Consider the following 18,551-nt stretch of genomic DNA (forward strand, 5'->3'; position numbering starts at 1 on the left):
ATACATATATTTCTCTTTGCCGCGCAAAGAGTATTGCATGTTTTGTGTAAACAGGTTATCACTTTGAGTTCATCTTTCTTACACAGCGGAAGCCATGGCATGTTAACTTCAACCAAATAGAATTTCTCGGCTTACAACCAAACGCTTCGTATACAATAATGGGATATCACATCCGAAATGGAACTCAAAGTGATAAAGCGACAATTGAATTCACAACGAGTACGTATGAGTGTTCATTAATTAATGACAAATTGATCGGAACTACATCAAAATTCTTCTATCCTAAACAGCTTCCACCGACATCACCAACGACACATCGGATGGCCCAAGCGGTTCACAATGTAAGTGCGATACTTGAATTATGATTTCGAAATGTGGGGAATATCAAATGCGTTACTCTCATCCATGCAGGGGAAATTTCTACGAATGTCTCAGACATATCGGCTTCTGTTCGATTTTCATTCAATCTGGAAGGTGTGCACCATTATAATGTCGTCCTTCGGGAGGCATCCGAAAATGTTGATGAAATCAGGATACCGGCCACTGGTGTTAATGAGGTATGAGTTTAATTTAGTGGACTAGACACGAATTTTATTTTTTCATTAACGTAGAGTGCAAGCTGTAAGTGAATTTGCTGTATAAGTGTTTTCTGTCTAAAGTGATCTTACCACTGTATCTATGACAGTTCTGATTGGCTTATGTCGTTTTATGCAGGTCTACCATCACTTTGTTGATTCACTCAAGCCTGATACAGAATACACATTCGTCATTGAAGCTTCTCACAGCGATCCTGCTATCAATCGTACTGTGGTGGAAAGAAGGTTTCGCACCAGTCAAAAATGTGCGTCAATTCACTTGTTTCACACTCCCCCCGTAATATTTACACAATCTGTTGACTGTCTAGATCAACTGCAGCCACCAAAAGATGTGAGGATTCTCTCGGTGACATCTCAGTCTTTTGTCGTTGCATGGGGAGCAACGCCAGATTCAGAGGTATAGAATTTCAAATAAGTGATATTAGAAGGTGGACGTACATATTGTTCAGCATGATATAATACATACTTTTTGATATATCATATATTTTAAACTTTAGCCATGCTGCCCATGCCCATGCCTGAACCTATATTGTTAATTCAGTGGCAGTGTTGCATAATAATGATAATGTCAATTTCTATGCTCCTGGTGATGACGTTCTATCTTACCATCAGTCAGTAAATATCTTCAATATTCAGTATATTCACAGAATTCATCATCCAGATTGATCTAGTGCAGAGGTCTCAATAATAGGGATATTCAATATACAATTTCCAAGTAGGCCTTATTTGACGGGACCTTGCAGACAGGCATTCCACAAACATCGTGGAAATGTAATTTACGATTGCATTATTCACGCTTGACACGGAAAAAAATCACAGTTTCAAATATTTGAATAAAATTGTTTTGGGGCCGGGCATAATTTTTTTAATTAATGAGATATAGACATTATGCGAGAGAATGCATCATGACATCGTAATACTGACAGGTTATAATATTGCAACTAGTGGATCTTTAACGTGCCACAATTTTATGTAGAATATTTTAGAATGTACTGAAGATTGATCTGATATCTGAGCATTTGATCGGTGTAGCCTATTCCTGGTTTCGATAAAGTCATGATAAGTATAGGCTATTGTTATTGTCATTGCCAACGTCAAATTAAAGCAGTGTTAAATTTTGCCTTCGGTTATTGTTGGAACATATCAATAAAAACTTAAAGACAATCATTATTAGGCCATAGTAATAGCATTGCTTCCTAATCTTTTTAGCGATCGTACCCCTTGTGCTTCGAATGAGATTTCTTGTAGCCCCTGTCCATTTTCAACACAATTTCTGATGGGGTACCAATATCAAAATCAGAAAGCCCATTCACATAAAATCGCGCGTAGCGCGAAGACTATTTTTCAGTTGAACTAAATTGGCCAAGAACATATTCCACAGCATATTGGCCTAATTCCACAATTCATTTCGCACACCTTGATATGGTGCTTCGTACCCCGATGGGGTCTACGAACCCTGGTTAAGAGCCCCTGGAATAGAAATGTCCAATCGGCAAATAATTCATTGGTGTTACAGCTGTAGAGCGTACTACTACCCTACTCGCCGCCGATAATAACAACAAATAACACCCAGTATGTAACCAACTATACGTCACGGGAGTCATAGAATGGCAATGGTTGCCATATGGACCTGATTAGATAGCTACATACCCTACGCAACGCAAGCTACAACCTTTTGATATATCGCAATTTCCATGACAGTTTCATCGATTTTTGCGTCCGTAGGATTGACACAGTGGTTCCCAACCTTTTTTCACCCACGCACCATTTCAAGGTTTTATGCAGTGCTCGCGTACCACCTACATAAGTTACGCGCGCTGAAGGTGGTCAAAAATGTTTCCGTGATTTGTGACGTCAAAATGACGTATTTGACCTATGCAAGGCGTAATAGCAAATACTACTAAACTTGGCATTATCAGCCAGGGTTGATGGGATGCATGGAGTTGTTTTTTCACCACCAGTCACAAGAAGAAAAACATAATGAAATAACAGATAACAACAAACGTCAATTTATTGAATGCGATGGCTGCATTTGTTTATTTTCCACTAGCTCAGCGGTTCTCAAACTTTTTTAGACACGCCCCCCTTTATGATAATGAAAAATTTTGCGCCCACCGTTATCGTCATATCACAAAATGCAACCAGAATGCTAGCAATCCCAGCGAATAATTAGATGGCATGGACGGTTGTGGCAGTTGATAAGAGAAGTCTCAAATATGCAATTAGGACTACACACATAGCCAAACAATGAAATGAAGGTAAATCGCGCATAGCGTGAAAAATTGTTTCAGTTGGCCGCAGCTTCGCGCCCCCTTCAGATGCTTTCACACTCCCAGTTTGAGAACCACTGCACTAGCTGGTCGATGCGCGGCATCGGTTTGCTCACAGCGCACCGAAAGTCATGCATGGGCGCAACAAGTCGGTTCCGTTTCTTTGACTTGAGTCGTCGGAGATGAAAATCCTTGCTCCCACGTAGAACGGAAAATTAGCAGCTGGGGAATAGCATGAGAAGCTAGAGTCGAGTACGAGGAGGCCATGCTAAGGCTGAAGTTTATTGGAGAACAATCTTTGTGTTCAACCTCACCTGATCTAATAAACTCCCGTCGGTCGAAAAAAACTGAATCTATACTCGCGTACCACCTGGCAGACCTTCGCGTACCACAGGTTGGGAGCCACTGGATTAACAAGTCACTGTTCCGAGTCGAAAGTCCTTCTCTGAATTTAAAGTTTGATCCGACTCAACTCGAGTCATTTTTATTTAATTACCCAGTCAATCTGAAATCGAGTAATTTTACGAGAAGGTCGCACCAAGCCAAATCACAAATTTTAGTCACGAATCATCAACGGGGCATGTTTTATCGTCATGAACTAGAAATGTGACGTATTAGCTGTTCTTCTACCACATGGTAGCTTTTAAAAGTGATGTGATAGTGAAGTTTGTTGAGATTTCAGTGATTTTCATTGTAGTTTTAGGGTGAAATGTAAGTTCTTATATCTATAAAAGATATATCGAACTTGAATATATTATTAAATACTTGAAATTCCAAAATTTCGTCGCGGGCCACACAAAATGCTCTCCCGGGCCGCGTGTTTGAGACCTCTGATCTAGTGGAATGTCTTTCCCTCTTTCGAGAGTTGCAAATATACTTGATAATTTGTACGGATTTGAACCAAGTCAAGTAATTGACAAGTGAGACAGCCGCCGTAGTTTGGTGGTTGAAGCACTTTATAGGCCCTAACTCATGCCATATTGACGGTTCTCACACCACAACGCACCCAGTGACAACCAAAATCCATCCAGTTCCAGGCCAGAGAGAACCCATACACCGGAAAATCTGACAGACAAAACAGAATAGTGATTGATATGGGATTTATAATTGATTGGTAATAGCTCATTGATTATTATCAAAATGTGTTTCCTGGTACCTAGATATAAGCAGAAGAAGGAATCTGCTCTTATCTACGATAAAACTGGTTGGTTATTCTGATATATTGTACCATTTAATATTGTTTTTTTTTTTATTCAGTACTACATTGTTGAAGTATTTGATCTTGGGAATCCTACTTATCCTTCGGAACGACCTGAATTAGTTTACAATCAAACTCAACCCAATAATGACGATTTGGAAATTGACGGGCTCGAACCAGGAACGTTGTATGAAATTCGGGTTACCAATATTGGAAAAGATGGCCAATCAAAATCACGCAGCACATATGAAATCACAGGTGAGTTCTTGTTTTGCCTGGTTATGATCTACAAATATTATTCAACTATTCAATTATTCCTCACATATTTTCGGAAACATTATTTTTGCTTTCACGTTGCCTTGCAATTGATTTCCCTTTTTCAATCTCACAGTCTCCATGCTATGTTATTGACAATTCAAAGTTTTGTATACAAGTTTCGAGAATATTTGTGTGTTTAGAACCGGAACGTGTAAATGCTAAAGTGATCAGTGTTGGTCCAACTCGAGTGGAACTTGAGTTGGAAAGAGGCAAAGGTTACACCGAGTACATCGTGTTGTATATATCACCAGAGCACCCAATAAGATATGTGAGTAAAGCCAACAAAATTTTACAACGAATGTCACAATGATACAAATATACACGATCGTGCTATCTTGTAGATAAGACCATCGGATTCGGGTGATCTTATTCCAATCGATATCGATGATCTGAAGCCTAACACTACATACACATTACAAATGTATGGACAAAGTGGTCGGAAAAGGGGGAGACGAAGGAGTATACCTGTGATGACAGGTATGAAAAGTCCAATTCATTTTATCAGCGGTGAATCAAACCTATCCATTCATATGTGTATTTGAATCGAATAAATATTTCCGCAAAGAGAGTTATTTGATAATGGTGGCAGAATTTATCATACTTGTTGTCAAAGTACATCAATCTGTAATAGGGAAAACTTGCCTCGAATTATTATCTTTATCAATACTTGGTCATTATTCACTCTCGTGCTCACCTGTTTCAAAATCACCGTAAGAAACTTGTTGTATTGCCATAAAGAAATGGTCTATAAAGTTTATTGAACAGATCAAAATGTTGTCTGGTAGACCAAGATTTTAGTAATTAGATCACTATCACACAGGTATTGCTATATAATGTAGTGCAATTATTATGTCGAGGACTCTGAAGCCAATGACAGTATGCTCTGAATGTGCTTCCGCAGGTTTTTGCTATGCGCAACTCTTTCAAAGCTTTATATTGCCATTGACGTCTCAGGGCTTTTGGAGGAACAAGAATCGGGAGAAATTCGAGTTGAAGCCACACCCGTTTCTGCAATCATTAAATTCATTGTTGAAAGTCCAACGGAAGGAAATAACTATACCTTGCTTTTGATGACACCCAACCATCCGCCAAGGACATACCAAGGAACCATGGAGAGAAACAAAACTGTAACGACATTTATGTTTTGGTGTTTAGTGTGGAATTAGTGTTGACATTGCAAATATTCTTGGCTATTGTGATTGTTAGTCACACTTTCGCCGAATGGAATTTAGTTATCAGTTCTATCAATGGAATTTTGCAACAGTGTATTCATCTCATAACTATCAAAATATCTAATTATTGCAAGATTTATTCTTTTATTAAATTTCTATTCCTTATCAATCCACATTTATCTAATAGCTTTACGAAGTGAGAACTGGCAATAACTTGGTGCCATTTACGGAATACAATGTATCAATTGTTGTATCCAACACTCGGTATTTTGGATCATTCAAAACAGGTGAGTTTGATACCTCTGCACTGTTGTGGGGGAAGATGGTCAGCTAATCATTATGATTTTTATTTATTTTCTATTTCTATTATAACAAACAGTCCTTGTGCTGAGTTATAAGACGTTTTTCTCAGTTTTATATGCGGTTTAATGAGAGTCTTCTTAAATAGTGTAATTTACGATATCCAATTGTCTCACTTTGCTGCTTTAAATCAAACTGACATGCAGTCGTCTTTTCTCAATAGTCCTGTGCAATTGGTATGTACTGGTATATCATATAAATGATGAGTTTGATTGTACAATCAATATCTGATAGCATTATCATGAATCCTTATGTTATGATGATACTTGATATCTTGAGTTGTAATGTTACTATTCGGATAGAACATCTCAATTCTAACATTACCACACAATATGTTGAATTGGAGTGTTTACCTAAGTTCAGTTAATTAATAATGTCATCATTTTGAAATACTACAAGATTGCCATAAGATGAAAAGGTTGGAAGAAGACGAAACGATCTGTAGTAGTCTTTCATGAATACACACGCCTTGTCCTCTAGAACATGTAAATAAAAAGCATGTACATACTCTGAATGTATATGTAATCTTTCATTTCAGAACAATTACCAATCCCAACAAACATACGCTTCTTTGATATAACCACGAACTCTTTCACTGCTCAATGGGACGAAGTAAATTTGGTGATGGTGAGCATTAGTGAAATTAGGTTTTTCCATAACATTTGACTATAATGTACTATCTGCCACCGGAATGCAGGAATACCGTATCAATGTTACTAATGGGTCTATGGTTTATGGAGGTGATTTCGAGAAACCATTGAGAGTTTTTGAAAATCTGCTCCCAGGAGAGACATATACTGTGACTGCTTCAAATTTGGCTAACCAAGCATCATCAAGGGAGATAAAAACCACAGTTACTCTTGGTAAGCTTAATGTTTCATATCTACATAGCATACTGTTTTATGGACCTAATAATTTTGTGCATCAGCCGACAGCCGAATATCATTTCAATGGTGATGATATATACTTTGCTTGGGACCTTGATGCATTCCCGTTATTGATACTGATTCAGCATCTTTCACATGCAATGCTATTGTCACTAGTGCCAAAGGAAGTGACCGGCCTACGGATGATTTCTACCAATTACAGTAAAGTTGAGCTCGGATTTGAGCGTCCACCTGAGGATGGTGTTCAGAGTCGTTATGAAGCTATCATCAGAATGAAAGGGTCAAAAGAAATAATACAGGTTACATACAAATACCATCACATCAAGCCAAATTAGTGGTTGTAAGATTAGTGTATCGTTTTGGACATGACAATTTTGTTAAAATATGAAAATCATGAATGTGCGATATTTTGTGATATTTCAGGAGATCGATATCGATAAGAGCGAAACTACATTCGAATTCAAAGATCTTCTGCCTCAGACTGAGTACGAGGTTGAAATTTGGCCTGTATCCGGGCAGCAACTGGGAAAACGCGCTTCGATACAATTTGAGACAGGTAATGCTATGGATTTGATTTCAGTGAACAATTTATTCGTTTTACTACAGGTGCTTTATCCCATTGCTCTACAACCGGTGTGCACCAGTATGAAATGGTGTAAAAGGGTGTATCACACAGCGCTTGTCACACTAAACCAAGGGTTCGCTACTGGCGTCCATGACATAGTTTTGGAGTGCATGGAAGATCAAATCAAGGCCTAGATCAAGAAGCCAACTATCATGAATTTACAATCCATGTGTTGATTCATCCAGCACTAAGAACGATGATTTTCTGTAATATTCAGCCATTTTGGGAATCTGGAATGAGATCCCCAATCTGTGAAGTTAGCACAGTGATTAGGAATGTCAGTTTCAGTCCCTGCCTAACCCTTTCTTTGTTGAGTGGATAGATTTTTTGTAACATATTGAAAATTGAAGTCACTCGTAGTTAGGTAGTAAAGGCCGTAAGCAACAGCAGTAGTATTGTAGTATCATGTTCTGTGAGTATGTCGATGGTTTTGGCTTATCGAATCCACTTTGAGCTTTGATATGGCAACAGCAGTTGGTCACTTTGTCTCCAGCTAAATGGCTCTACAACCTCATTGTCAATTATATACATATGTTTAATTTATACATATGTTAAGGCCGTGAGTGTACACTGTACAGGGTCCAGGGGTGCAAGAGTTTCTCACAACATCTATTAGGGTTAGGGTTTAAGGTTGAAAAGCATTGCTCTAACCCAGGGGTTCTCAAAGGGTGGGCCACAGAGCATTTTGAGGTGGGCCACAGAGCCATTCAGAAAATTTCAGAATTAATGTAAGTTTAGTTATATTTCTTATGTTATTCGCTAAAAATATAATCGTATTATCTAATTATACGTAGGCTACAAAAAGCTTTTCATCCGACTCTGATTAGACATAGTGGCACGCATGAAGTCAGCATGTACAAATCGAAAACGTTAGGGAGAAACGGTGGCTTTTTCTACTGGCTATGACAACCTACGACTAACAGCAACTAAAATAATTTCAAGTGTACAATAACTGGAAGATAATGCTGAAGTAACGAAGTATTCCGGCAGGGTCATATGTCATATTCTGTTGAAAGGGGTATGCAATGAACTCGCAATGAAGTGCAATTGATGTACTGATTTATTGTACTTCGGCAGGCCGTATTATTGCAAGCTAAACATAGCCATAATTGCAAATTATTAGCAACTACTGGCGGAGGTATACTGCACCACCGCAACAACGAATCTTAATGGATTGAGGATTTAACGGAGCGCAATAATATTTTCCAGTCGATTTAAAATGTCCGGCCTGGAAATCATTGTACATACTGAAAGAGTCACAGGAATTGATTGTATCATTGGATTGAATATTCTGATATCGCAACTTCAGTTGTTTTGGTACAAGACATGCAAAGTACATCATGCATATTGAAAAATCTTTCTCCACTTCTCTGCAGTACCCCATTCACCAATGAATTGTTCGATGCTGGCCCAGCATGAATATAATATTCCCCACAATAGTATCACTAAAGTCCAATCACACAGCGCGGGGATCTGATCATTGTGTTTCGCGACGCGAATGGAGCAGCGGACGAAAATAATATACTTAGGAGTTTTAGCTTATGATCTACCAGGGCCGTACCTTCCGCACCCACATCCCCAATTGGGGGAGCTCGAAGGGGCCCAAGATTATTTCGTTGGTCGTTTGTTGAACGATATTTATTCAACTTGAATTTTTTTTCGCGCTTCACGCGATTTCATATCCCGGGAGATCGAGATTTAAATATCATCAGTTAGAGAAAAATGCGCATATTTTAGAGAAATAGGCATATTGGCGCTGTCCGTGACCACGAATTAAACAGGATTATGACTCCAAGATATCAGGTGAGCCACAGCACATTTTTAAATCAGAAAATGGGCCACGGCCAAGAAAGGTCTGAGAACCCCTGCTCTAACCCAAATCAGTGCAACATGGGAATATATCATTTTAAGATAAATTATATATATATATATATATCGTCGCAGTGGAATCAAAGTATCTTATGTCCATTTGACACATTTTGGGAAAATTAACTTTGAGTGAAGTTTTCATCTTCTTTCAGCCATATATATGCCCCGATTAACTTTGATACACGGAGACAGACATAACCATGGCTAAGATATGCCCGAAAGAAATACAAAAATCTTCGAGAAGTCGATTTGTTTCAAGTTTAAAAAAGGGAGCTTCAGAATTTTAAAACTGGACATAAGATACTTTGATTCCACTGCGACGATATCTTGAAAATTTCCCATCCTGTATCTGCAAATCGGTGAGGTTCATTTCAATTATTGAATATTTCAATTGAATTCTCAACAGATGCCCTTGAACCATGGGTAATCTACGTTGACGCAACACCAATATCAGCCACTATCTGGTTCAACGCAGAGCATGTTGATGGATTGCAGTATTTTCTGACATTTATCAATGCGGTTGACGTAATCAACAACCAGACCAGGGCGACAAGCTACGACATCAACAAAATGGTAATTATTCATGGCTTTGATGCCTTCTTAGAAATGGATGGCAAATTGAAATATCTGGTATCCTCAAACGTTATCAAGTCATGGTGAAATGTTTGTTACTTCATTTAATTGAGAACACAGGCTGATCACCATGAAAATGTATGCCAGGAATTCTTAGCTTAATTGTCTTCTTTTTCAGTTCTACACTGTAGAGACAGACAAGAGCCTGATTCCTGGAACAGAATACACAGTTGATCTTGAACTTACTGGAAATATGGATACAATATCTTATAAGGAATTTTTTTATTCTGGTGAGTTATTGCGTTAGGCCAGTGGTACTCAACCTGCTTGTCTTCGCGTACTCCGTTTGGACCGCCACGGACACCAGTGGACGCCCAAAGTTTAGGTTTAAATTTAGCTCAATTAACGCGCAACCGTCATCGGTCTTGTGCAAATATATTAACTGTAGGCTAGTGATAAACAGCAACAAAATACCTTTTCTTGAAAATAACAACACAATGTTTATGTAGAAATGGTGTATACTTTTATTTCAAAGCGATTTCTGTAGCTGTCTTTCTTGAGAAACTCAAACGTATCTTGAAAACCCGTACCTTCGATTTGATATGAACGAGTTCAGAAAATCCATTTCCACAAATATAGGTGGTGGTGAATGTAATAATAAGGCGTAACTCTTTCGGCGACACCTTTGGGTATGATCACAACATAAATGGCACAAAAACAGGTTTTTTAATGAGCATGTAACGTCCAGCCTAGTCATTTCTATCTAGCAGTTCATCTTGAAGTTTTTTCTGGAATAGTGGTTATGGTTATCACAGGAGATAATGGATTATTAGCAAACATTTTGAAGTCACCCTGATTTACCCTACTACTCCAACTTTTTCGTTTTTCGACAAACCACAATAAAACGTCTCATAAACAGCAATATGTTTCTGTCAGTAGATTATTGGCTATTTGGCAATTAAAATGAGTTTGTACAGTATGATGTTTCATCTCAAACGGCGATTCTGTTGATGTGAGTCTTGAACGTGTAGCAGTCATGAAGTGAAACTGCCTCGAGATTTCTCTAATTTGAAGAAATACAAATTAGGTCATCAACCATTTCGAAAATTTAGAGGCTTCGCGGACCCCTAGGGGCTCTTGGACCCCCGGTTGATAACCACTGTGTTAGGCAAAATAACCCAGTGGAGATTTGTCGACTTGAACACCAACATATGTCCGTATTGAAAGTGAATGCTACAATTATAGAATACTGAGATACATGTGAATTTACAGCGAAAAAAATCTCTTTTGGTACTAGAATAAGACCTATAAATATTTATCGACACCAGTAACAGTAATAAATTATTATTATACAGATTTTTAACAAAGTTACTTTATACTTGGTGTGGACATGCTTAAGAAAGAAACCGATATCACTTAACCTTTGTTGAGGATATTGAATTATATCAAAATCCAGTTAATCTCCAGTTCTGAATTAATAGATTATCACATACTGTAATAGCTTTATTGAAGATCCTTTAAGCATAATCCAAGATTCGCATTTCCTTGACCCAGATGCCTTACCACATCCAACTGGGGAACGGGTGACTGATGTAACTTCTAATGGATTCACAGTATCATGGGAGGAAGCCCAATATGTAAAGGTGAGCGAATATTTATATTTTGCTATTATAGAAAGGAAAACAGGATTAATTGTAATTTGATGACATATGCTGTGCATTTGTTCAGGACTATCAAATTAATGTTACTGATGCAGCAGACGGTTCCATATTGTACTCCAGTTCTGCGAAGCGACCGAATTTTGTGCTGTCCAAAGGAGTGATACCTGGCGGGACTTATATTATCAGTATAGCTAATTTAGCAAATGGAGCCTGGTCAAAATCTGTGAGATTGAGGGACACTGTGTGTAAGTATCGATCACTGTTTGGTGCCCAATGAAAATTTTACTGTATAAATTTTGGATTTTCTTTTGTGCAATTATCAGTTTATTCAATTCCTCAAAAATTGCCCGTTTTATAACTTTTATAAATTTGCCTCTGCTGAGATTATCATGTTTCAAATACCGAACTGTCTGATATTGAATTCCTCATAGAAAAAAATTTGAAATTATGACTTACTGTGAATTCGCCTTTGCATGGCCTCCTGGAAATGATATGCTTTGAATTCATTCTGTTTGACACTCAAAATTGAGTCATGGGCGGCTACCAATGTGAATATTGGTTGAAAGATCCTAGGGTGCACCTACATCAGTTTCTCATATATTAATTTATGCAATTCGCGTCAATTCGTATCATGGCAGTCTTTGGTATCATGCTCCATTACATAGTTAGTGACTTATACAATTAATTTACAATATTATATTAGATTTTATCATACATATTCCTTGATAATTCGCACTGGCTGTTCTACTTTCTGAGTGTTTTTTCTATTATCAAAATTCATGTTCATTATGAGCTTATTTTCTGAATGTTTTTTGTACTTGTTATTGGTTATGATATGTGCTTTACTTTTTAAAAGATCCAAAAAAGATCAGAGTAATGTCGGTATCGGAGTCAAAGGCAACAAGAATTCAGTTGCAAATAAGCCCAGGCTCTGGAATAGCAGACGAATTTATGGTGACTTTGGTTGCTAATGATGATCCAAACGATGTGCAGACAAAAAGGGTAAAGTGTGAAAGTTTTGTTTGAATTTTTTTCAAGTTCAGAATTCATCTACTCATGACAGAATAATTTATAACAAAATCTCATCCATTTTGTAGTTGAAGTATTCGCCCAGGAACAGATATATCTCTTTTTCTGGACTCACCCCGAATACAACTTACACAGCAACGGCATATGCGAAGAGTGGTGAAAGGAAAAGTGGTGAAACAACACGCACTGTTTCAACAGGTAGAAAATTTCATGATATTTCCGCTAGTCCTTGTCGACGATACCAGATTGAAAGACGTCAAAACAAATTCATGAAATTATTCAATGCCATGGTGACATATCATCCTAAAATTTTGAATCTCCGTAATTTAAGAAAAAAATGTAAAAATGTTGAGAATTAATGTACCTGATTGTTGTTTTGGTTTTACGGTGTCACCAGCCTCATGCGTTTGCCTGCAGTTCACATGTGCCAATTTATACCTTAGTCCGGTTTTGTATTAGGTAATTTTTATCATTTAACACAATGCTTGTTAAAATACTAGATATTTGATATATATGTGTGTCGTCATCATCATGGTTGACTTTATATTTGTGTTTAATTTTGCAGCATCACCAGAGCCGAAGCTTCTAGAGGTGTTCAACGCTTCTAGAAATGCTGTTTATATTCGCTACTCGGATGAAGACAGTGCCGGGATACTTGGCTTCCGTATCAGATCAATACATAATTTGCTGCCTCCCTTGATTAGAGAGGTATGGTTGTATTGTCTTTTTACAGATTTTAAGGAATTGTATATTGTCTACTCACACTCGCAATTCCGACACAATGGAGTGTAATTCAGGGTTTTTCAAACTTTTTTGGAATGGACCCCAAACTTTTTGGGGGGGCTGCGTGAACCCCCTATTGTGATCTAGTACCAGAAAGCTTGCTGTCGATGTGAGTAGCCTAACTGTGAAATTTATGCAGCCGAAGACTAAAAAGAGGTCATCAGTTTAGGCCAGTCCTAACCACGACCTAGTTGTCATCTGGTGCGAAGCTGATGCTTAAGACCTGAAAACTAGTTGACGTGCAATAATTTAATGCTCCTGTCGTCTGTGTGGGTATTATGACCCGGGGACAAGCACTGGAAAGGGGCATAAGTCACATATATTTACTTATCTTGAATAAAGACCGTTTAGTCTGATAGTTTATAGTTGTAATTTCAACATTGAACGTTCATTGTCCTTTTGTAATTTTTATGATATTGAGTGTTGCGATAAATTAATCTTGTTCAGCTCAATGCAGATTTAAACCATGCAGCTGGTGTGCAATCAAATAATGGCAGTGATCTGAACTAACGTTGAATGAAAAATTTACATTTTTCCAAAATCTTTCATCTCAACATATCTTCTGGTGTAGGGAACATCCGCTAATGTTATCCACTTGCGTGCTTTAGAATTTAAGAAGACTAAAATTGGCAACAGATTTTGTGAAAACTGATTCAGTACTTTTCAGTTTAAATGCGGGTAGTCATAATATCCATTGCAGTTTTCATTCATTCATCATATTGGAATTTTATCAGATCTACACACCACAGGATTGCAAAATAAATTGAGGATAGGAAGGTGCCGAAATGACTTGGAGTAGTGTTTTATTGAGACACCCACCTTGACCTAGAGCAGGGGTCACCAACTCACGGCCCACGGGTCGCATGTAGCCAACCAGGACATATACTGGAAGAAAACAGGTTATGGAAATGGTGTATTGATCAACGGAGCAGTATTGAAGAACCTTTGCCTTTTGATATTGCTATGTCTTGGCTGGCGGCCGGCTCGTAACAAGTTGGAAAATTGCTTCACTTGGAAAATTTGTCAATTTTGAGTTGGTGACTCCTGGCCTGGAGCATGTAAATCAGAGGCATGCACACTGGATGAAATGAAATAAAGGATAACATAACAGGACTAGCGAGGAAAATGAATATCACAGGTGTTTGTAGGCAAGGTCGATATGTCCGATATTCATCCGATAATCTTGAACGTTGACTAGTATTCGTATATTCAATTTGCATTGTGAAGTTATAATTAGGGCAAGTTTTTGTTGCACGAAAATCGTAAGAAAGTTGCATTTATTTTGAACAAAAGTTGCAGTAAAAAGTTGCATTTATAAATTTTGTTGAATTATTAGGGTATGCGATACTCGAAAGGTTCCGTTGTATAACCTAGCTCCTACAGAGCTGTCAAATTTGTTACTTTATTGCCATTTAACACACGAAATTACATTTTTACTGGCACATAGCGAGAAAATTACGCAATGCGGGAATAATTTCCGTCAAAAAGCCAAACTGCATAGCTATAACCCCCTCCCCCTAAAACAAGTCAAATACCACACCCCAAATCCCCTAGACCCAAGGCGTTGCAGAGAAACGCACTCTTGGCGACTTTAACAAAATCTATCGGCTAAATGTCATTTTCGGCCGTCCCCCGCCTGGGCGTTCGTGGAATGGGAAAACTACCTCAAATTTAAACGACAGTATCGATAAAACGATCTATTTACATATTGTTCGAACACGGTCGTGCTTGGCTGGGTAGTTGAACTTTTTTCTTGCAAGCCATTGTGTCATAACACAGTGCGATGCAGCTAACCCATCATATAACTCTTTGTTATGCAAATCTAAGAGAACTAGAACCATACTAGAAATAGTTTATAGCAAATTTTCAAATCACTCCTTTACATTTTGACGCAATATTTGATAAAAGTTGCAGTAAAAATTGGTATGAGAAATAGAGAAAAGTTGCAAAAAGTTGCACTATAAAATCGCTCCAAACAGCTTAAAACATCATAGTACATAGATTCTGAGTATCTAGGAAGCTGTAAAAAAATATGCAAAAATTGCAAAAACTTGCCCTAGTTATAATCAAATTGTATATTGTATTCTTATGAAAGGCTACAGGCTATTCATATGCTCATTATTGAAGCATTTTTTTCTTCAGTTGACACTCATGATGCGAGGATTGAAATTTCAATCATTGATTTATATCTTCCTGCCCAGATTGATGCCAGTGAAGATCCTGGAATAAAAATTCTTCACGTGACTGGATTAGAACCGGGATTAAGATATGAGGTTCAACATTACTATCTGTTCCCGAATGGTGTGAAAAGTGCTCCTCTGAAGGAAACGTTCAAAACAAGTATATTTCTTTACATATGTGATTCATTGACAATATAATATCTAGTTTAGACATCATGAAAGCATTTGATCACACATTAATTCATGTGTACATACACACTCAGTATTTAGTGATGTCCAGAAATGAGTAGCAGCGTATGCGATTAACGTGATTCCATTCGACCCATCCTACCACAACATGCATTGTTTATCTATAAGATGTAGATACCTAGAACTGCCAACTGAATACTATCGGAATCTCTGAGTATTTTTTTTCTTTCGCATTCCTCATGTATGCAGTGTATTTACGTCACCAACCCTTAAGTACTAAAGTACCTGAAGTGATAAGAATGATAATGCTAATTTGAACGAATTTCCCTGCTTGATCACTTTAAAATATATACGATGTCATGGCTTTTATGTTTTGCCATTACCTATTCATTTCATAGGAAGCTCTTTTAGTTATTATATGAATGGGTGATTGAACTGTATGTTAAAATTTTCCTTTCTTTAATTTAGAAGAAGAAAAGGGATCTGGCGGTTCTGGATCAGCAATAATTCCAAAGTCTATGAGGAACTTTTAGTATGTTTTGCAGCTATGTAATAAAGTGAACTTGAAAGTTTTATTGATCTGTTCTGTTGCAGCCCAGCATGTGCTAGAAACGAAACTTCCCTGCACGTGATATTCATGGTGTCCACTCACCGAAACGTATCATATAAGGAGTATAAGCTCACACGTGACTTGATATTAGGGGCCGTGTCCGGAGTGAGGATGAGTGGAACAAAATATGCATTGGCTAGCGTCATAGAGATTAATGACAAGCCAACTGTTACATTGTCACCCAGTCAATATACGCACTCGAGGGCCAGGTGGAGGTCTGCTATCGGGTCGGAAATGAAAAATACTGTTGGAGATCAAAACAACATTGGTGCAGGTATGGTCAAGTATATTTTACTGGCACCAAAATATTGTTCATGTGAAACCATTTACATTTATCAGGCTTTGGAGATTAATCAAAGCTTTAAAACTCGACCTTATTGTAGCACAAACCGCTAATAGCTCCACAAAGTCAATCTTTCTCTACTATATAGTATAACCAAATGAACGTGGCTATTATTTGAGTGAATCATATAATTCTGTATCTCTTCTTCCCATTTTTCTGTGGCTTAAAGGGTTCACCAAACTTTTATGACATAATTTAGAGCCTATTACGACCAATGAGCTTGAGGATTTACAGCTCCTGCATTCAATGCTATAGGGATTGCATCTTAAATTAAATCCATCAAGGATGTAATCAGGGATTGTAATTGTAATATTAAATGAATCAAATTGTGTTATTTTTTCTGAAGGATTAACTTTTGTCTTAAACTACACTGATGCTGATATGAAATGGTGGAATCCTCAAAAACTGGTTTATGTGATCACTACCCGCTCGGCGTCGGATGATGTCCAAACTGCGTACAGGTGATTTGGAGATCAATGATCTTATATTCAAGATAACAATGAAATTATCTGTGGTTATCTAGAAAACTTGTTGCTGCCGGGGTGGTTGTGAGGTTTATCGTTGTTGGCGGCTGTGATGATCCCTCGTTGATCTCGGTGCGGGAAAATAGGAATACAGTGTGTGTCCCCTCATTTCAATCGTTGCGAAGAATCACAGGAAATATTACCAAGGATATTGAGTGCCGGTTTAAAGGTATGATTAACTTTCCAAAGTTGTGTGCCATATAATAAATACATGATTTTTTGAAGCTCAAGAGTTCATTAACATCACTCCAACACCGCTATCGGCATACGTTGAATTCAGTTTTCCCAGTGAATTAGCAGTGAAACGGTATACCTACACTGTGACAGCGCCTAACAAAACTGACACCAGCGGAGCAGCAGGACAGATTGATCACAATGTTAGAAGCGAGGTATGAAGATGGAAGTGGATTTTTTATTGTCTCACTGTAATTAGATGTTACATTGGCAAGCTTTTCCTAACATATTGTTCCTGTTCCCAAATATGATAAATGCGCATCATTTGTTAATGTCGCTTCTTCACTAAATCTTAACAAAACTCCCATCATTGATACGTCACTACATATGGTATGAATGAAACATTTTGGTATACTCTAATAGCAACCTCCTATATTACTAGGTATTCAACATAATGCCTATGCAGGGTTTCAAGTAGAAGGAATGGTGTATTGCAAACGAACTTATATGGTTAACCTAACCGTGTACGAAAATTATAATTGAATAATATATTCTTATCTAAATAAACCCAAATATTTTCGGCTGATGCTCGTCAGAGGTAATCGGCAGAAACAAGTAGAGAATTGAGAATAACATCATATAGAAGCAATCGTATTGGATTGTATAATGGACTCGAAGAGTCGTTACAAAATTGATAGAGAACTCACATTACAAAAAAATTTACTATTATTGTTGACTTTCTTTGTCCATGAATCTGTAGATAGTAAATTGCTCAAAACTGCGCAACTGCTCAAGAACATTTTATTGCATTACATTGTTACTCTTAAATGAAATATCAGAAGAATGACTATATTTGGCGTGGGCAACGTATTTATGTGATGTTTGCAGATTCAATACATACAAACGGAAGAATCACTTAAACCAAACACCAGGTATCTCTTGGAGATCCAACCTATGAAAGTAAGGTCAACTGCAGGATATAAACCTCGAACGCAAGAATTCAGCACATGTATGGATAGAATGATAGTTTTGTGACTATTGTTTTACATGATAATATCATCCTATTTCTGTTCAGTGCCACTTCAAACACCAAAAAACTTGAATGTAACATCAACTACAAGAACTATCAATGTGGAATGGAGCCCGGAACAATATTCGCAGGTGGGATGAAAGTTATTTGAAACTTCAGT

The 18,551-nt window shown here is 37.6% G+C and overlaps 1 protein-coding gene across 5 annotated transcripts in view; it reads left to right on the forward strand.

Moving 5' to 3' along the window:
• The window catches only part of LOC145445178 (uncharacterized), a 72,929-nt gene that overhangs the window by 46,836 nt on the left and 7,542 nt on the right, over positions 1–18,551 (forward strand). For all 5 annotated transcript variants that reach the window (XM_080323320.1, XM_080323322.1, XM_080323323.1 and 2 more), the window contains 29 exons: positions 87–219; positions 291–341; positions 412–557; positions 715–841; positions 905–993; positions 4,124–4,322; positions 4,523–4,650; positions 4,724–4,859; positions 5,337–5,509; positions 5,742–5,841; positions 6,453–6,541; positions 6,612–6,777; positions 6,958–7,100; positions 7,225–7,357; positions 9,702–9,868; positions 10,047–10,158; positions 11,423–11,511; positions 11,597–11,774; positions 12,386–12,531; positions 12,627–12,756; positions 13,124–13,266; positions 15,543–15,681; positions 16,179–16,242; positions 16,305–16,594; positions 17,010–17,124; positions 17,187–17,356; positions 17,413–17,576; positions 18,250–18,370; positions 18,437–18,522. In XM_080323320.1, coding sequence (XP_080179446.1) covers positions 87–219; positions 291–341; positions 412–557; positions 715–841; positions 905–993; positions 4,124–4,322; positions 4,523–4,650; positions 4,724–4,859; positions 5,337–5,509; positions 5,742–5,841; positions 6,453–6,541; positions 6,612–6,777; positions 6,958–7,100; positions 7,225–7,357; positions 9,702–9,868; positions 10,047–10,158; positions 11,423–11,511; positions 11,597–11,774; positions 12,386–12,531; positions 12,627–12,756; positions 13,124–13,266; positions 15,543–15,681; positions 16,179–16,242; positions 16,305–16,594; positions 17,010–17,124; positions 17,187–17,356; positions 17,413–17,576; positions 18,250–18,370; positions 18,437–18,522 — 3,927 coding nt within the window. The remainder of the gene's footprint in view (positions 1–86; positions 220–290; positions 342–411; positions 558–714; positions 842–904; positions 994–4,123; positions 4,323–4,522; positions 4,651–4,723; positions 4,860–5,336; positions 5,510–5,741; positions 5,842–6,452; positions 6,542–6,611; positions 6,778–6,957; positions 7,101–7,224; positions 7,358–9,701; positions 9,869–10,046; positions 10,159–11,422; positions 11,512–11,596; positions 11,775–12,385; positions 12,532–12,626; positions 12,757–13,123; positions 13,267–15,542; positions 15,682–16,178; positions 16,243–16,304; positions 16,595–17,009; positions 17,125–17,186; positions 17,357–17,412; positions 17,577–18,249; positions 18,371–18,436; positions 18,523–18,551) is intronic.

The sequence above is a fragment of the Botryllus schlosseri genome, chromosome 8 (assembly GCF_051294905.1).
Source record: "Botryllus schlosseri isolate E-star chromosome 8, Bs_hap1, whole genome shotgun sequence".
Lineage (NCBI taxonomy): Eukaryota > Metazoa > Chordata > Ascidiacea > Stolidobranchia > Styelidae > Botryllus > Botryllus schlosseri.